A 20,516-nucleotide genomic window follows, 5' to 3' on the forward strand; every position below is an offset into this window, starting at 1 on the left:
GAGCCTGACACGTTGTTCAAATTGCACCTCAAACTAAAAAGTCATCCCAGCAACATGCTTATATTTGTATTGGCATGCACAGTATTTGTTGGCAAAAATGTTGCACTGCAATAAAAAAAAAAAGCAAGTATGCAATATATAAACTGAGAAAAATATTTTATTTTTTGCTATCAAAAACAAATTTTCTGTATATGCTATAAATCAGGAGTTCTCAGACAGTCATTGGACTTCCAATCGGTTTATTTGATTGAGACGGTCGTAAAAACCCCACACAGCGGCAGGAAATGACACAAACACATGGTATCATAACGCACAAAGAAACAACTTTATTTACAAAAACAGACCACTGGTCCCAATCCCACAAACCCCTGACTAAATTCAGTGACTACTGAGGAATGCGATGCCTGTGGTTGGGAATTTACAGGACCAAGACAAACACCCACTTATTTAGTCTGAGCTCAGCAGTCGTCTAGTGACACAGTACGGCAACACTTGTTGAACTGTGGCCCCGTTTCACAGCTGCGATCAAACACAATGTGAAACTCCACCGGGCTAAATAACAAACACTAAAAAAATTCTCGGCATTTAAAAGGTATTCTGTCAAAGTAACGCGGCATGAAATCGATCGTGTTCATAACTAGCGGTGCTTGGGATTCGCTAAAAAAAAGTATTCACAGATTGTAGGTGTCTACTGTCGGGGGTCCAAAAGAGAGAGAGAGACACACTCATTTCACATCGGCAGCGCGTGAACGCCGACCACGTGAGCCGCGTGGTTTGGCGACAGCTGTACTTGTGAAGAACGTTAAGAGCTGTCCGACACCCACTGCGATGTTTCAAATAAATGGTGTCGACGTGTGTGTGTGTGTGAGACAAAAAGGAAAAAAAAACTCAAAGGAAAGTTCATTGTAACCGGGTCTGCAAGTGTGCACGCGGAGGGATGGCAACGCGGCCACGTGGGCATTTGTCTGGCCCTTTTTAGTCTTAAATGCATGTATTTGCAAAGCAGCAGAGGTGCCTGCGACTTGCATTCAAGCATGTGACATCGTGTGCTGTTAAACCTTCCATAAATGCCCATCAATCAAGGTCCCGAGCCGAGGCCCAGTGTGGCAGAGAAGGATTGGTGTGTAATGGGCCTAGTGAGTGCGCTATTAGCTATTTAGAAGGCGTAGCGAGTGCGAATGTCCTCCAGTTTCTTAGAGACCTCGGGCGGCGTCCTGTCCAGCTCTTCAGCCACACTCTTCTGCTTGTGAGGGTCCATGCTGTTGAACTGCTCACACAGATCTCCATCTATCACGTTCTGGAAGGAAACACGGGGAGCACCAAATGAGACTGAAGGCATTCTGGTCCATATTGCACATTTGTGACATTAAATCTCCTCAACAAAAAAAAAAAAAAAAAAGGAAGCGCGGCCGTGAAAAGGCAACACAAACCTTGACTGGGAAGTAGTAGGATCTGAAGCTGAGATGGTCTCTGCCGCACAGAGGAGGAAACTCAGAGCGCATATGCATCTCTAAATGCTGGAAGAAGTCATGGTCCTGTAGAACACAGAGTAGAAAAGGCTCATTTATAGTGAATGTCATATATATATATATGTGTGTGTGTGTGTGTGTGTGTGTGTGTGTGTGTGTGTGTGTGTGTGCAGACATACCTCGTGTGAAGTGAATGGGACCAGTATGCCGATGCCTCCAGACAAAGTGGTGTACACCATGGACTCCGAGCCGCCAGGGATCAGAGTGGTTTTCTGGAGGGACAACACGGTCTCGCCGACGTGGTAGTTCACGATCACCTCAGCCTGGAGGAAAAATGGTGGTGGTTGGAAGGGGGGGGGGGGGGGGGGGGATAATTCAGCCACATTTGCTTTCTGCTGACTGGCAGAACTCGACGATATCAGATTTTCAAAAACTGTTCTATCAGCACTAAAACGATGGTTCCTGCTCATGTCAAAAGCACTGAATTGCCGCAGTGTATGAAATACGTTGCTGAAATGCAATTGATATAACTATCATTTAAATGCAAATTAGTTCAGCAATTATTTTCTCCCATTCTGCTTTTGTGTCCAACGGCCTCTTAAGAGGCAGCGGGGGATACGGAGTTGGGCTCGGTTTGATTTGTGGACTTTTTGCTCATCAAATCATCGGCCTCGTGCTCGTTTCCAATTGCCTGCTGCTCAGATGATTCTTTGCAACAGACCACGTGGAAGGTGAGATTTGAATAAGCCTAGAAAAATATTTCACTCCACTATCTGCTAAATCTACGTCTCAAAATAATCCATCCCGACAAACTATTTGCAATTAAAGGACATGAACTATTCACGGTCAAGGACACATCAGCTCTAATCAAATAACCATCAACAACCCTCTTTGTCGATGATCAGAGACGAGAATCAGCAGGGTGGGAGTCACCTGAGGTCCCACGATGCAATGTTATCAAGATACTTGGTCACAATACTTGTGATATTGTCACAATAATGCCATATGCTTAGTATTGCAACATTTCACCTTCTTTAAACAGCAAATTGTCCCCAAGAAAAACAGTTAACATATTTTATCTAACAAGAGTTTCCAGTATAAATCAACATTTTAGTCGATCGCGCTGTCCTCATGTCTCGACAGACAAGGAGGATAATCAAGTCCAAATGGACTTGGGGGGGGCGGCGGCGAGTAGCAGGACTCAAAAGAAGTTCTCGTTTCTTCACCACGAAAGGCGCGAGGAAGGACTCCCCCAAGAGACCGCTTGGACTCCACGATAGAAAACAGCCCCACACACGCTCTGACATTTGGGGTTAAGACAGTTAAGTCCTTTCATCTGGCTCAACGGGCCGCTATGTTCGTGACCTTGATCCCTTGATCCATTAATCAAATACAAGCAGAACGCATATAACCTAATAGAAAAAAAGACGGCGGTTTGCAAAGCCGTGTATAGATAATTAAGTTCCTTGGGGGGGGATCACCCATAACCAAACGCAGACGCGGGTCATTTCCCTCAAACCAAATTCTCAATCATTGTGCACAGGAGGTAAAAATAGCCTCCGACATTGTGTCAAAGGACAACTCATATTGTGTAACTTTGAGGGACTTTCCCAGTGCAGCTACCTAAACAGTTTTTAACCAGCATTTAAATATGGAATGAGTCCTGTGTGTGTGTGTGTGTGTTTACACGTGTAGTTGTGAGCAGGCTAAACTTGTGGCCCACGGTGTTATGCAGTCGGTATGGTGTGCATGTGTGTCGCTGCGTTGGCGGTCAGAAGAGTGGACGCGGACCACATTTTGGCGGCAGCAGCAGCCCGAATCATTAAAACGTGTGTGTGGCTTTGGGCTCAACCAAGTGACTCTTAATCAAAGACAACTCCGAGCCTGAGGTTCCAACATTAAAACTCTCTGTTGCTCTCCCTTCGTTCCGGTGCCACAACGCTGGGGAATAGTCTGGTCACGCGCTGAAAGGACAACGCAGTATCTGCTCGCGCGATAACGGCCCGGCCTAGCCTCTTTATTAGCTTTCTCGTTATATATATATATATTTTTATCTGAGCCTGCACCCGGCGAAGCCCGTTGAGTACATGTTACGTACCTTCTGTGACGCCCCATTAAGGAGGCCTCTGTCCCACAAAGCTTTGTTCCCCGTGGGGTCCTCGTCCACATCGTCGCTGGTGTTCGGGGGTAGACGCACCTGAGAAAATGGAGACGTTCCTCTGGTCAGTAGTCCTACCGGGCTGCCGACAGTTTACTACTTGTTACTATTTCTGTATCCGACACAACAAATTAGGCAACGGTGCCTTACGGGTCATCTCCCATTTTAGCGTATTCCGGGGGGGGGGGGGTTGTTTTCTCTTACGATGCTGATGTTGCCAAACTTGTCGGCACAGGCCATGGTGTCGTAGTCGAGCAGGCAGGCCGTGGTCACCCAGCGGGGGTACGTGTCATCGGCGAAGATGATGAGCTGGTTCTCGTTGCGTCTGTAGCGCACCCAGAAGAGGCTCTCCTGGACGTCGGTGATGATCACGCGCTGGCCGATGGTGTGGATGCCCGTCACCAGGTTGGGGACGTGCTAAACGCAGAGGGGCAACACGGCCCTCGTTTGGTTATTTATTAGCACTTCGTTGATCAGCAGAAAAGCAAACAACTCTCAGAAAGATCCCGATCTAAGACGTATGCTTTCCAGTGATTTTTTAAACCAAAAGGAAGATTTATTATTGAATTAAATAATAAATGAGATTGAAAATGTGTGCCGTCCTTTAAAATTAACATTTTTCGTCACAGGACGGAAGCTTTAAATTCTATATATTCAAGGTTTTTTTTAGTCAAATTGAGTTAGATGCAAGTCTTTGACAGGGTTGGTTGGAGCTGACACAATACTGGATTTGGTTTCACAGGAATAAAGGATATCGCCATAAAAAATATCCCAATATTATTTTATTTTGGGTCCACAACATAACTACGGGTGGACTTTTAAGCGACGTTCACTTAGTAGATTTGTGATTGAGAAACTTCTTTCCCTCTTCACCAGGATCTCTTTAATAATCCAAAAGGCGGGTGGTGCAAGGCGAATAATGTACAATTAAATGAAATAGTTATGTAGTTAAATGTGACTGCCGCACTGACTCACATTTAACAGCCAACAAATAGCGACACGAGGTGCATTGCTTAGTGCTGGATTTGCGGCCGTGTCTCACCTTGTTCTCACACTTGCGCAGCAGCTTCTTTTTGCCGAGGTCGTAGATCCTCAGCAGTTTGCCGACTCCGACCAGGACTCGGCCCTGGAACGGCGCGATGGCCAGGGGCACGTCCTCCACGGGGGTCTGCCAATCACAACGCTCATACAATTATTCAAGGCGTTCGGTTGAAGCTGCAGCTGGTTTGTTTAAAAACAGAAAGGGGGTAGAACACCATCTTTTTGAAGAGGGATCCAATGTCTCACTAAACACAGCGTGAGACGAATCCTGCTTCGGTCATAAGTGAGATGCAATGTCTGAGGAGTGCCAAGGCCGGGGCTGTTAAAGTCATCGTCGGAAGAACAAACGGGAGAATGTGCGAATGGGAATAACAGACAAACGGAGGCGGGCGCACCGCCACGTATTGTTGGGAACAGACTGACTGAATAAGTACCCAACGAAACCCACACATTAAAGATTAGGAATCGTATGTTAAGGCACAACCCACTATTACAGCAGTCAAGTGAAGCGTAATATTCAAACAACGTTAAAAGTGGTCACGAGTTTGAATTTATCTGGTAAAAACAAAAGATTTTTGTTACGGTCGTTAAGCCAGAAAAAGGCGGCGAGTCTGCAGGGACTTCATTTCGCCGCAGGACTCGCTCACTCCAGGCCGGACGTTTATGGGCGGCTGGCGTTAACACCCTCGCAGCGGCTCGGACTCCGCTGTGAGGGGGCACATTCCGTTCGCTCCGCGCAAACCGTTAGGGTCGTCTTTGAAGAGCGGTTTGGGCTGCTCGCCCATCACGCCACAATTTTACAAACGGGGGGGAAAACGGCCAGTATTGCGTTGTTGTGCTGCACAGACCGCTCCGTGGCAGAGATGTTAACTGCGCTCCATTTGAGATGCAACATTTACTGCCCGTAACAAAAAACGGGAGCTACAGCGTTTGTTGTGAAACCCCAAAATATAAACCAGTCGACGAATTCAGCTTTCAAACTGCTCGTTTAAAACATCCATGTTATATTTTCTCAGAAATTGAAATTGTGTTTAAATTAAATGAACGGCATGAAACGAGCACATGCTTCTGACTGCAGTCGGCAACGCTGCCCGGGAGTGAAAGGACAAACGGTTGGAGGGGAACATGACGCTGTAGAGATCTCACAGCTGATAATAAAAGATCAAGATATTAGTCTGTCGTCACAAATATGTGTGTGTATTTACGTGGGTATGAAGAGCATTCTGCCTTCTATCTGGTCCCGTATGTGCCTCACTTGACAAAGAAAAAAAAAAAAAAAAAAAAAAAAGCGCACTTCGACCACATGGACTCATTTCAAATATCTGATCTGGTCAAGTGGTTGGGAAATTCCTCCAACGTGAAAAAAATGGCCGACATCACTGTTACCACACTCATGACCCACTTCCCCCTTCAGTCCACACCAGGTAACAAAGACGAGTGGGCCGATTGCCCCCCGCTGCCCTCCATCCTCCTCATGTTTCCTGGGAGTAACCCGACAGGAACATCTGTGAATAAATCTTCCCTTGAGGCTCTTCTTCCTATGGCAGTGTTGTTTTTTTTCCTCCCCTCTCAACAGGCATCGCACGGAGCACCTCTGTATCAGACCAGTGCGATGTGATAGGATGGAACCCTCCCAAAGAAGAATGTCTGTGAAGGCGTCCGACCCCAAGAACCTCACAGCCAAATTGGCTACATTTCATTTTCACTCCCTTGTGCGTTTCTTTTTTTTACCATTACAACTGAACTTTAACATTAACACCAGACTTCAGTGTCCTTTACAAACAAGCCGTCCTGCTGCCGTCAGGCTGCACAACCGGCAGACACACGCAACCCTCGAAGAACCGAAATGCTGTGCAATAACAGCTACACAGCCGCGGTCTGTATTTTTCCATTTCATTTCAGTTATTGGGGATCGTTTTCATCTTTACGGATGCATATTTATAATACTTATTTCTTTAGATATTAATCTTTATTTTGCCGTTTCTGGTTTGCACTTAAACTATGCTGCGTGAATCCTCTGAATCCTAATAAAAGGATTCACTTATTTTAGACTTTGCAATCACTCCCCGGTAGATTTATAGTTCCGGGATTTGCAGTTCCAGTGCAAACCGCACCATCCATTATCAAGATAAGGGATTGTTAATGGGATTGTAGACCGGCACAGGGTGTAGCATGCTTGATTTGTCACCAACATCTGGCAGGTAGTGTTTGACTCTGAACGTTTTGATATAAAATCTAGTTCCTCGAGGTGCTTTTGCAGGGACGAAATAAATAAATAAATAAAAACCTGCAAACAAAGCACTTAGCACTTTCATTTATAGCTGAATTCAGGCGTTAAACCTACTTTGTGCACAAACTCCAGTTTCTCGCCTCCGCTGACGAGGCGATAGGTGTAGATGAAGCCACCGCTCACTGATCTGGGGTTGAGGATCATGTCTCTGGCCACGCCCACCAGAACATACCAGTCATCGCCAGTATTGGGGAACCGACACACAGCGACGCTGAAAGATACCAAAACAAAAAGGGAAAAGACGGATTTGGGACAAATTCAAAAGTTGTAAAATCCAGAACAAGTTAGAAAAGCTTTTCTACACAGATATTAAACACCGCTGAAAGTCAACACTGCGTAACATGTTACATATGCGGCCGCTACAAGGAATGAAACGTGAACACTTACCAGGATATTCACGCAAATCCCTGAAATTGAACCCGCTCACCTGAAAGCGGCTTCGTTCTGTTCCAGCTGCATCTGGTCCAGCGTGGTGCCCTGTATGGGGTTGATGAGACGCACCAGCGAGGCCCACTGTCCAGCTCCGGCTTTGGGCGCACCAAAGATGGCTTCGGGCAGATTCTCGTTGAGGAAGGCGGCGGCCATCTCGGCAGCCAGTTCCCTCTCGTCCTCCCCAGCAGCTTCCACCATCTCCTGCGGAGGCAACGGAGAACGGCTTTGCATTTGTGCGTGTGGACACACTCGAGAGAGGACTGTGTGTCAGTGTTGACATTCAAACCGTTCAGGCGAACGTGATTTAGAACCCGGTCTTGACGTTAACCTCCTCATTCCCGAGGAACAGAGATACTCATCTAATTGATGAGAAACTAACTTGATATGAGGGTCTGAGTAAGGTCTCGAATTAGTACATTTGTGGGGGTTTTATAAATATATATTTATAGAATTTAAATTCAATGAGTTCATAAAAGTTAAAAATAGTTAAGTTTGCGATGACTTTCCAGTCAACATGGAAAGAAAAAGTTCTTTTAGTGGGCAAACCTTTTGGCTCAGGGGCCACATTGACTTTTAACTAACGGGCCGGCCGGCATCAGATGGATGGAGAGTGTTCATGTCAACCAATATAAATTATAAGTAAAAGCCAATAACTAAAAAGTAAAGTGAACGTTTTTACATTACATTGCATTTCAGTGGTAACGGTGTTGCTGGGCCCCCTTTTTGTGCCAGTGCATGATAGTTTGGTGTCAGATTCGTTGTGGCAATTCTCAGGACACATCTGAGGTGTTCATCCGTTAACTGGGATCTGTGGCGTGATTTGTTGGTTTTCATCACGCCGAACGTCTGCTCAACCACCGAAGTAGAGCCAAACAACACCAGCGTTCCTCTGTTTGCAAACTTGGCTTCGCTTAGTGAAGCATAGAATTCAGCCAGGTTAAGGTTGAACTTCTCCTTTAAGACGGCGTCACGTTGAAGATCAGTGAGTTCCAATTCCAAGTCAACTTGGCTTTGAAGGCTCTCACTCTCTCGTTTGTGTACATTTTCATGCACAAACTGATCTTTCCCTTGTAGCTTCATGTGCAGCTCATTCGTGTGTGTCAGTGTGTCTGCAGCAAAAGCTAAATCACAAAGCCAACCTGCGTCGCTCAGCTTTGGAAAACCATCAGCTTCCCCGATTGTTATACTGAGCGCGCAGGGCGGCGCGTTCCCGCGGGCCTGTTATGCCGCTGAGTTGAGAAAGATCGATGCTGGTCTTTTGCCGTCATCGAGCTTTGGGAAACTCAAGTCGGGAAGTGTTACAGCGGTCGTTACTATAATTTATAATTCATAATACTCGCCGGGCCGGATCCAAACACCCAATGGGCCGGGTCTGGCCCGCGGGCCGTAGTTTGCCCACCCCGGTTTTAGTGACTACCAGACTATCATCCTTATGCTTTGGTCGGGACAAAGAGTAAACAACATTTTTCCTTAACAAATTGGGTATTTTCATTTTTGCCAAAACACAGAATCCAGAGACCTTAAGCTATCTATTGATAATCAATTTGGAGTCAAAGCGGGGCATCGTAATGCTCAGCCTGCATGTCCTCTGCAACCACCCTGACCCCCAGCCTGCCAAACCTGCTGTGAGACACACTGCGAGCGCGTTTGTGCATTTGTCAAAGACGAGAGTGGCTTCATTATAAAGGGATTGGAACATTTGCAAGCTCACTTAAAATTGAACGCTGAACATTGGAAAAAAAAAAACTAAATGTGACAGTCAGGGACCAAAGCAGAGTTGCATCATTACAGCGTGATTTCCTCGACGTTGCACTTCCGTACCTCAGCCATTTGCTGCTTCCTCTGGGCTTTGGTAGCCTCGGTGTAGGCATTGTGGTCCGTCTCAATCACGACGAGGTTGTTGGTCTCCGGGTGGATTACGAATTTCCTGGGAGTGTACTGCAGAGGAAAGGCCACCTGGTTGAAGACGGCTCCTAATTTCTCCAAAGCCAAGATTCTGCCGGACGCGAGATAGACGTAAACAGGAGAAGTGAGCGAGCGGTTGCAAATGATTGGCGGCATTCAGGGGCGCAGAAGTCAGATTGACGGCTCTCTGAATAGAGCCTTTATTATAGCGAGGCCAAACAAAGAGGTTCGAGCCCAGAGGTTATAAAAAGCTCCAGTAGTCTCACTGTGAGAGAAAACGGAGGCATTCTGTACCACATTAATTGAAATTTACAGGGTAATCGAGGGTTTCTGCTGACTGTTAGATCACTAGAAGACTTTATGGAGCTACAGTAAATTACCAGTAAATGTGGTGTGATCAGTAAACACTGTAACTTCTTACTATTCACTTTGGTGGAAGAAGGAAGGCGTTATTCTGACCCACCCAACAAATAAGTCAGCCTTGTTGCGTGTGCATACCTCAGCGTGTTGGTGGAAATGGCCACAATGCCTTCGGGGCACTGCTCCGAGGCGAAGCCAGAGGCGTACTCCAGGGTCTCATACGACAGGGGGGTCAGGTGGAACCGAGACTGGTACGAGTAGCTCAGCCAGGAGCGACTGGACATCGCCAAGACCTGCCAGCGAGAGGAGGCGACCATTTCTCAAATCAATACGTGACCATTTGACCTCCAAGATGACGTAAATGATTAAAAAATAAATGTTAAAGAGCCACATACAGCTTCCTGTCCCTGCATCCGGACTCTGAAGAGTTTGACGGGCCGTGAGCCCAGGTAGCGCGTTCTGGTGTCCGACAGGTCACCCGTCACCGGATCCAGCACAGTCCTCAGCAGCACGCCGTTCTTACAGAGGGAATCACACACACATTTCACTAGGTGCCACGATCTGGAATATACAAGACAATAACCTTCTGGAATGATAAATGTAACATTTCTATATATATATATATATATATATATATATTTTTTTTTTTTTACAGTGCTAAGAGTTTGAGATTAATCTGAAAACTCTAAGATTTTGGTAAAAGTTTGTTTATTATTGTACGTTTATATGGGATTTGCATTATAGATTAGCAGCATTTTGTGTCAAGTGTCTTCCTATTTTCAGCCTTTTCAAACATTATATTTAGCTACATTCACTTTTTTTAACCCATTTTGCTGCAGCATTTTCACAAATGTACACATGGCGCTCGGGTATTACAGCTCAACGTGTCGGAGCATGTCTTTGTATACGTTTTCATGTATATTTCAAATTAGCTTCCACATTGATCAGCACACCTGTGTTATGTATGTTTTACTATTTATTCATGAAATTGAGTTTTTCACTTCCATCAAAGCAGCTTACTTGGCGCAGCTACAATACATCTTGTCTGTACTTTTCAAAAGGGGTGTGATTAATGCGTCGTAACCTCCACCAAACCTGGTTTCATCTAAAATAGTGTGAGCTAGAAGTAATTGTCTACTGCAATTTTGAGAATCAGAATGTGAAGGAATACCTGCAGCCCTATGTTGAGGTAAAGGAAGCCAATGGTTCCCTTTTCTCCGAGTTCGTCCTGCTTCTCGACGCCTCCCATCTCAACAATACACAGACTCTCTGGCTGGGCCGGCAGCGCCTGCATGCTCAACGGCTGGAGGCAGTCCTGAACGGGATGAAGAGGGTTTACACGTTTAGACACAAAGGATAAGACCTCAAAAAAACACTCACGCTAAAGAGTGCACACAGAAACATGTGTCTACATGTACATGAAACATGCATTTACACGTTTCTGTGGGTTTCTGGTCTCTTAGAATACATTGAGTGGTATAGACATTGGAATGTAGTCATTTATTAATCGAGTTCACTATTCTGGGAACAGAATGAGCCGATTGAAATCAAGCTTATTGGGAGCACGCTGCCACCAGCAGACACAGAGTGCGCGTCTGCAACAACTATACTTGTATTAACAGTGTCCTTTACCGTTAATATATTTCATTTGAAGAAGAAAAAATGCAATAGCAATTAAAAAAAAAATAACTTGTCAATTGTTTTGTATCGGTGAACGATACTCATCCCTAGTCAGCATCGATTTCCCCCGATTAATTACTAAAGTTGCACCGCAAGCAGTGGCAACTTCTGCTCAACATCGGCATGCACCACTTTTACATTTAATATAAGACTACTAGGGCTGCAACGAATAACAAATCGATAAAATTCGATTATTAAAACCGTTGGCAACGAATTTCTTTATCGCTCCGTTGTGTCGCGCGATCGCTACGTCACTCAGGTTGCGGCGATGCGCGTGGAGCAAAAGTAAAAAACGCCGAGCCGACGTAGCGGAAAAGAGGAGCCAGCGGCGCCGGCAGTTTACTAAAAGACCGAAATGACTGACTGTCACGCTCGACGCGCGACACGTTGGGGCCCTGAAAGTGTGTCAATGGCCAAAAATATGCAAGGTCGACGTAACGTCGCGCGGAAGCACCACGTTTGACGCGAGGAACGTAACGAGCCTCCTGTTTACTCGTCATCCGGCTGATCAAGCTAGCGTTAGCTCGCTAACAACAGCAGCAAAAGCAGGACTAAGACACGTTTTTATTTACCCGCCTCTTTTGGACCATTCGTTTTTCGATCTGTTGTCTCGTATAGATTTTGTGCTTTGTTAAACAAATATATTTGTGTGTGTTTAATGCTGTCATTTACGGTAGTCTAGTGCGCTTGTGCATGTACTGTGTGTTTTACGGTAGTTGATGTAATGCCTGTAAAGGGAGACACACGGTGATCCATTAAACCAGCGCGCAGCTAACTAAGAAGCCTCTAATGCAGAGGTCTTCAACAGGGGGTCCACGAAGGTACTGCAGGGAGGGGGGGGGGTCGCAAAAGTTTTGGTTGATAAGACAATTTTTTTCCCCACAAATATAAATGTCTTCAGAATCAGAATTTTATTTATGGTCTTTAAATACACGTTAACATGAATCCAACATATTGAAGCGAAGGGATAAATTGATGGAGAAGACGTTATCTGTCAGTGCGCAACACACACACTCAGCTTCTACTAATGCATTTATTTACAAATGCCATTTTAAATTCACCTCATAGCACTTTGTTGTTGTTTTTTAGCTGTATACACTTAACTTGCACTACAATGATGGTAGTCATTTAATGAATAAGCTTCAAGTGAACATGGGGGTGTGTTTGCGAGTGTGGTGTAGAGAACAAGTTCTGACGTTAAAACAAATCCTGTTACATTTTCTGATTTGTATTTTTCAATTATGTTCAAGGAGCAACCTGTACTTTCTGAAGTATTTTTGCAACGTGAATTTGCAGTTCTGTTTTAGAATAAAGGGTTGGAAATTAAAGCTTTTTAATGTGTTTCAGATTCATCGATTATCAAAATAATCGTTAGTTGCAGCCCTACACAATCTCACATGGCGTCACTTCATCCTCACCAGTTTGCTCATATTTTATAATTGAAATAAGCAAGAGAACTTATCAAAGTCAGACTGCACTCTGGTACCGTGGATGGGACTTTGCTCACCTGTTCTGGTTGACAGAACTGTGAGGCAAAGTACGAAATCTAAAATAAATATTTTAAAAAACAGCAAAGGATTCTTCTCTGGGGACCGTAGGGAGTCAAAAGGTCATGTTTGACAAAGCGCCGCCCTGGGGGAATGGGGCACCGGTTAACGCGAGCAGGATTTTGGCTCTGATGACCAAACACCTACAGGGCAATGTGTCAGAGTGCTTGCATGTCATACCAAAGGGTCCAAGGAGATGATTCGGACAGTGTTGTCAACCAGTCCCACGGCCAGAAACCGAGAGCGCTGCTCGCCGGGGGGAACGTTAGCGAGGCTCATACAGACGACGTCGGCAGACATCTCCTTGCGCTCCGTGTATTCGTTCAGTTGGCCGGACTAGAGGAAGGAAACAAAAGGGAGAAACGGTTTGATCGGATCAGCTCGTTCCTCGGGTCACCATGCTACTACGAGAACAAGGTTTGTTGACTTATTTGAACCTTTTGTTTGCGGTCTGCTGGAGAAGATGAACCTCACATTCCCCTTGACAAAACCATAAATATCTGCCACTTGTTAGAAGGTTGAAGCGGCACGTGACACAAAATGCTGAAGATCTTTTCTTTCCTCTTACCGGGTCCATCTCAAAGTAGACCAGCTCGCCTCCGGTGAGGGCGATTACAACCTGCCGCTGGTTCACAGCGCAGCGAACTATGGTTTTTTTGCCCGGAGTCTTCCACTCGTTCACACGCTTGTCCGCTCGGATGTGGCGAATGCCGTCTGGGTACACCTGCGCGGAGAAGCGGGGACAGGAAACAAAGTGAGTGGCAGAAATCGTAACGTCGATGACTTTGCATCTACTATTTTATTTTTTCATGAAGTGTGATGCTACGTGTTTATCCTGTAAAGACACAGTTGGGGGAGGGAAAATGGATATTGTCCCAATATCATCCACAGCATGGATGAAGACGATGTTTAAGGCACACCCACCTGCACCAGTGCGTCTTCTCCGAGCAGGGAGCAGGACAGAGTCGGCGTCGTTCCCAGGAATCCAGAATCCGTCACCTCCTCTACAGTCTCCCCGATTGACAGAACCAAGGTGGCGTTGACGAAGGATACGATGATGTAGGCATCAAATTCATCTAATGAAAAAAAATGTCGTTCTTGATATATATAATATATATATATATATATATTTGGCAGATGTAATGATAATTTTTTGCATTGTGAATTTGTTTCAGTCAGTTTTGTTTTTGAACAGTGGCTTAGAAATGAATGTTTTTCTAAATCAAATTCATGGAGTAATAATGGTTAGTTGCAGCGCTATTGATTTGAAGAAAAAAAAAATGGAGCCTTCATTTGCAAATAAATACATTTACTTACAAGATATAATGTAAACTATTGGTTGACAGCACACATGAACAGTTTCGGACGTCTCTGTTGTTCCCATCAATTTCGTTTCAAAGAAAGGAAAGAAAAAAGGACGGTGCCTGAAACGGTGGTTACCTTCTACGTGTTTGCGTACGGTCCACACAGCGTTCGGGTTACCGGGCAGCTCAGACACGGCCATCTCCGACACCTGACAAGAGACAGAAAGAGGGAGGTAGAGAAGTGAAAAGGATTTAAAGTTAGTCAAATACTAAATACATATTTGTTTGTTGTTGTGAGCAATAAAAGCATTTTCATGGCAACCACTTTGTGATATAAAAACACCCGGTGCTTTTGCTGAAATCAGTGCATTGATAGAATCTTCAGATTATATTCAGAGAAGAGACATAAAAAACTCATCACTTTTCAGCAGTGTGTAAGTGCCCTGGCCTGCATGCATGCAGGTTTCACGTTGTGTGTGTGTGTGTATGTGTGTGTGTGTGTGTATGTGTGTACCTCTAGTCCGTGTCTCAGGACCCTCAGAGTTGACCGCGGCCCTCGACCGCAGGCAACGTACAACTGTGGAGTGTCTTCATTGGCCAAATCAGCAATCTGTTCAAAACAACAAAAGAGTCAAACGCACTGCAAACCTGCTCCGTGCACACAAACACACACACACACACACACACAAACCTGACAGGACATGATGGGAGATAAGTTCTCCTGCTCGTCCACCAGCACAAGGTTCTTGAGGGGGCGAGGTTGGAAGAAGAATGTGTCTCCCTCCTCTAACGGCATTGCAGAGGAGAACTCGGGCTCCTCATCATCGTCGCCCAGGTGGGCGATCTGGTAAAGGTAACTGAGGAAAACGACAGAAAGACAAATGCAACAATGAGGGGAAGAACACAGCAACACAAAAGACAGAATGCAAGTTTAAGTGCTATAAGAAAAGAACAAAATGGGTGAAAATTGTAGTCTGCCAATGGTAATCGAAATACTTACTGGTTTCCAAACTCTGAACACACAAACAAGAAGCCGGTCTTCAGGACACACATGGCTGTTGCTACAGGGATCGTGTCGAAGTATTTCAGCCGGATTTCTGTGACCTGAGAAGTAACACAGACGCCCCTATGAATCAATATTTTGTGCTAAAGTATTGAGGGAACTAATCGATCTAGAAATGGGAAAATAAAATCAACACCCCAGTGAAGCCTCTATCAATCCCTAATCTCCACTCACCATTTCTTCATCTGTCTCCAAGGTAACCTTAAAGATGTCTCCCTGCTCAGTTTGGGCCAGGAAAAAGAACATGGACTTTGTCTTGTGAGTAGCTGAGCAGACAAATATCATGCCGCGCTCCGGGTCATCCAGGTCATTCTGCAGAATGGAACAGGAGGATAAGGAGAAAGGAATCAAAATAAATGTGCCAACAGACACAAAAAACACTGACACGGACGCACATAAAATAAGTGGAATTGTGCAGTAATAGAGCTGTACCAGTGTTTTTTACAGGATGCAATAATGGTGCCATTTTTTTTTTTAAGTTTACACTTATCGACCGCTCTGCAGACGAGTTCCGCTCAGATGGTCACAGATACACGCGCGCATTCCCACCAGCGTACTGTATCAGTGTGTAAAAGTATGATGCATTTCTGCATTTAGGACTCACCCTGCGGCGTGGGATGGGACACCGAATGTCAGGCTGGTCCCCAAAGTTCTTGTAAGTGATGTAGTTTTCGGAGCAGATCAGAACTCCACTGGGTCCATCTGAGCCGCCAGGAACTAGACAACGGGAGACGACGTGTGAGATGTTATTTATTATTACAAACTACATATAAAAGGATCCAAAATCAGCATGGATAATAATAATATTATTAAGTTTTCCACTTAATCCTTAAACTTGCTACTGCGTGGGTGAAAACTGCCGTGATCAGAGATGCAAATTCTTTCTCCACGGCAAATCAGAGAAGAGACATGACAAACTCATCACATCAACAACGCTTCGACATGGGTGATAACTATTTGAAGCCGTGCCAGTTCTTATTGGCTCCAACTGTGACCGACGGCCGTGAGGCCTGCCATGTTTAATAACTGGTTAAACTATTGTCTCTTCTTCCAGTGGAGTGGACCACTGCACGTGCGCGGACGCTTACCAGTGATGAGAAAGTTCCCGTGCTCTTCCAGAGCCTCGCTGTACTTGCGGACCACGTGATTTAATCCGAGGTCAAGTTCGTAAAAGGTGAGCGTCTGTTGAGTGTTGGCGGCCGCTTCTCCCGTCGGGTCATTGTCAGCTTCCTGGAAAGAGCAAACATCAACATACGGGAATCTGGGGGTTTTCAGAAAGTGTCCAATATCACGCAGTCAGGTTGCCCCACTCTTTTCTTGAGATCAGATTCTATGGGATTTAACATTGTAAGTGACAATCAAGCTGGCATGGCGGACAGCGATACATATGCACTAATACAGCGAGCAGTATTAACCATTGCTCCCACAAATACCAGCCTTACGGTTTTGTCTGCTGACAACGTTCTTGTCTTTCACCGAGCTTTCGTGTGAGCCAATGTTATCCCTCTAAACACGCCATGTCCCGGTGCATTTTAACTTCCACCGTGCAGCCGATTGAATAAACTGCCAATAAGTACAACGTTGACTTATTTTAATAACCGTACCTCATAGTCCATCTCCAGGCAGGCAAACATAGGATTCTCAAAGCCGACGTCCACTCCTACTACGTGGTAGACCAGTGTGTTGGCCTTGTGTGCTTCCAGGGGAGAGGAGATGGTCAGCCGGGCGGCCGCATCTCTGTTCAGGATGTACACCAGCTTCTGCTTCTCTATCGCTCCTAGTCAGGGGAACCAAAGGCCTTTCATTTAACTTGTGTACCATGTTTTAAAAAAATGCATAACTGTCCTTTAAGACACAAACATCTTGTTCCCGATGCCAATTCTAAAAGATAGCAACATCCCTTGTTTCAATTTCATTAATTGTGTTGCTGAGACTGTTGCTGCATACAATTAACAATTAACTTTTAACGTATGTGTGCGCCAGATACCACAGCAAAAAAAAAAAAAAATGGAGGCATTGTTCTGTGTTCTGGAGGGAAACCAAACATGACCATGTGAAATGAAAAATACAAAACTTTTTAGAGTAAACCGCCGGACTCGTGCGAACATTGTGACACTTGCTATTTCTTCGTACCGATCATCACGGCTCGGCCTTTTGGGTCGACAGCCAGGAACTGCCCGGGGACAATGCGGCGGCAGCCGCTCTTCCCGAACGTTTCCTGGTGGATCTTCTCAAACATGTTCTTTGATGGGTGGTATTCCAGGATGACGATTCGACCGCTGTCGCTTCCGACAACAATGTAGTCTACAAACGTGCAGAAAACAGGAATAAACACAAAACTAAATGTAGTATAGGAGTTAGAGAACCGTGCATTTGACCAAATCATGAATCACTTTTGTGAGTTCATTGAGCTGCAGTCAAAAGACTTCTATGGAAAGAAGAAAAACTCCCGGCCCTCTGTGCTGTGCACATACATCGACCTTCATAACATTCATTCTGAGGCAAAACGCCTTTACAGCACTGACTTTGACTCCGTAACCCTTGTTTGTATCACATGCATCCTTGTCTTCTTACCTTTGGTTCCTCCAGTGAGCCTGAAGGCCATCAGGGACCTAACGATGCCAAACACCTCCACGGTGAGTAGCGTGTGCACCTTTCCCGTGTTGGCATCTGGCCGCAATAATTCCAAGATCTTTCCCCTGGAGACAACGATCTCCTGCAATTTGGTTCCTACCGAGACACAATAATCGATTTTCAGCATTTGGCGCGTCAGCCTTCAACGGAAGCAAAACACAGCACGGCTTTGCTTTCCCTGAAAGTGAATTTAACAGCATTTTCACCACAAAAATCTGATCTCCTTTCGTCGAAATAAAATTGCAGTCGCTACAGAAGATGTAAACTTTCTGCAGTTCTCAACTAATCAAATTACAGAAGCGGTCCATAGTGTTTAGCTCAGCTCGTCCTGTGGGAAAGAAAAGGCCAGCTGATGTTATTGTGGCCTCAACCTTAACCTGAGTCCCCCCCCCCCACACACACAAAGCACCAAGACGTCTGATTTCATACTTTAGCTCTTTAACAGATGACAAAAAGAGGAGGAAAACGGCCGGAGAGACTAATGGAACAGTCAAAAGCAGCAGCAGCGATCTCACCTGAGAAGTTCCCGTGGATGGCGTGAGTGATGCCGGTGGCGCGCTGAAGGGTGATGTTGTACAGAAACATGGCTCCTTATGCAAATAGAGCACTTGGCTCAGGTCAAACCTGCACAGAAAGAAAAGTTGGGGTGGGAAAGAAAAGCGTGAATGAACGGCCTCCGCGCGCAGTATCCGACAACAGTTTATTTCCACATGGCCACCGTTTCCGGGCTCCTCGGCGCAGGACGTTTTAAGAGGGATTTTCAAACGGAACTGAGCCGGGCCTGTTGTTGCTACCGCGGTACGATTAATGCAAGCTAACGTTACCGACTCAAGAGAAATGCATCGTGTGCGAAAAGTGTGAGGCCCAACGTGTTTAACGCGTCGCGTTGACGTTAGTTTGACCAACTTAACGCTACGTGCCAACAACCGCGAGCGCTAGCTTAGCTTAGCGGACGCAAGTGACCAACTTCACCGCTTCGTAGGTCGGTTTGTTTTGAAAACGTCCGACAGCTTTTGCCTCGGTGATTAAAATCGGCGCAAACGTTGCAGCAAATCGCACAGAGAGTTAATGTATTGTCTACAACGGACTGGGAGCCCATTCATAGAAAGCGCCGCTTTTGCCTGACGCGATCGTCCATTGTGCTTTACAACTCGTGACCAAGTCAACTCAACATGCATACAACGTCCGCCTGAACACCAACGAGCTGTAGAGTAGCACAATGCAATATTTACCGGCGTGTTAGATAAGATGCTTCTGATTTAAGTCGGATGTGTTTTCATGTACGCAAACTATCTCCGTCAAACTGGAAGCCGACGACGAGCCGCCGTTTGTGGGTCCTTCGTCCACCGAAGCGTCGTCACGTGAGGTGTCCCGCGGGCGCCTGACTGAAAAGACTCGCTGTGCTGTTGCAAAGGCTCCAGCAGATGTCGACAAAGGCCTGGAAGTCAGAGAAGCGAGTATGTCGGTTTTGAACGCATTTTCTCTGTACATTTCTTGTTTTGGAAAGTACGACAATTTAATGTAACAAATGTGCGTAATATTTTTACTAATGTATAATTATATCTGTGAATATGTTCAACATTCCATGACATTATGCCCAATGCTGGGCATTGGCATTTCATGTTCAGCACAAAAATCCTTATGCCAACTTCCAAATCTCTGTGAGCATCATTTCATGCAAATACATAGACAAGAATATGTATGACATTATATATAATAATAATATGACTGAGAGGGTCTCAGAAGAGAAACAGGCCTTCTCCTCTCCATCCACACAACAGACTAAGATGGTCAACGCGGTGACCGATTGACACTTACATGGAGCGAACTCTCTTGGATTTACACAGTTGTTGGCCATAACAACACTAGACTGTCCAACATTGCCTTGAACTTACACCTTAACGTTAACGTTATGTGCTGCATCCACAAAACAAGGGAAATGTGGCCCTTCCAGCCGAGCAGGAACTAATATCGTGTGCAGCTTAGTCATACACTCGGGTTAAGATGACTCTGACATGAAAAAAAAAGAACAATACGTTCCTGTAATAACCAAAAGCTTCCATCACTTAAAATCCACCGCTGTTAGTTGGGGTTATTGGTTTGAAAAGATGTTGGTCAGTCGAGATGGACGACTGTCGAATCGGAAGTAGGCGAGCGGTGGTGTACGTGCTCAGATAGACCCCTAGTTTTTTTGCCCTGGATAAGAAAAGGGCCCCTTCTGCTGGAGCCCAATTGTTTCTTCATTCAATATTTAAGAATAACATTTACCCTCTCTGTCATCAATCCACACCAAATGTGTTTAGATATCAGATATCTAGATATGTTTGAGGAATAAGGTACAAGAGGCTGTGCTTTATCGTCCAATGATGTAACAGTTCGAGTAACAACACCCCCAAACTATTAACTTATATTATTGAAGAAAAAGTACTGCCTCAAGTACCTTATTGCTGTTACAATACGGTTACGAGCGAAATTAGAAATAGTAAGTAAATAGCTTCCTTTCAGCACAAAATAGTATTGGCCACCAAATGTTGTGTATCGCATTTCAGTAGCCTAGAGAAAAATGGTCCCTGTGCGTGCAAGATCTCGCACCATCTCATTCGTTCACATCGCCCATGACGTCCACCTAAAAC

The 20,516-nt window shown here is 45.3% G+C and overlaps 1 protein-coding gene across 1 annotated transcript; it reads right to left on the minus strand.

Annotated features, from left to right (window-relative positions):
• Positions 1–303: 303 nt before the first annotated feature.
• Positions 304–19,258, minus strand: LOC120809178 (splicing factor 3B subunit 3). The gene is made up of 27 exons (XM_040162817.2): positions 19,116–19,258; positions 18,399–18,507; positions 17,824–17,979; positions 17,383–17,553; positions 16,854–17,026; positions 16,338–16,479; positions 15,854–15,966; positions 15,424–15,561; positions 15,187–15,290; positions 14,878–15,043; positions 14,701–14,796; positions 14,323–14,395; positions 13,807–13,958; positions 13,451–13,606; positions 13,063–13,218; positions 10,827–10,970; positions 10,051–10,173; positions 9,794–9,948; positions 9,212–9,386; positions 7,386–7,591; positions 7,013–7,169; positions 4,670–4,795; positions 3,832–4,044; positions 3,568–3,666; positions 1,649–1,792; positions 1,431–1,535; positions 304–1,297 (listed from the first exon to the last, which is right to left on the minus strand). Exons 2-27 carry the CDS (start codon positions 18,466–18,468, stop codon positions 1,157–1,159), a joined length of 3,654 nt encoding a protein of 1,217 aa, XP_040018751.1. The 5' UTR covers positions 18,469–18,507; positions 19,116–19,258; the 3' UTR covers positions 304–1,156.
• Positions 19,259–20,516: the final 1,258 nt, after the last annotated feature.

The sequence above is a fragment of the Gasterosteus aculeatus genome, chromosome Y (genome assembly GCF_964276395.1).
Source record: "Gasterosteus aculeatus chromosome Y, fGasAcu3.hap1.1, whole genome shotgun sequence".
Lineage (NCBI taxonomy): Eukaryota > Metazoa > Chordata > Actinopteri > Perciformes > Gasterosteidae > Gasterosteus > Gasterosteus aculeatus.

Excerpts from the sequence above, each read along its gene's own strand:
- LOC120809178 (XM_040162817.2), bottom strand. The coding sequence starts at position 18,468 with ATGTTTCTGTACAACATCACCCTTCAGCGCGCCACCGGCATCACTCAC. Across the intron at positions 15,967-16,337 it reads CGGGAACTTTCTCATCACTG|TTCCTGGCGGCTCAGATGGA; the intron begins GTAAGCGTCCGC and ends CCCGTTGTCTAG. Across the intron at positions 3,667-3,831 it reads AGTTTGGCAACATCAGCATC|GTGCGTCTACCCCCGAACAC; the intron begins GTAAGAGAAAAC and ends CCATTTTCTCAG.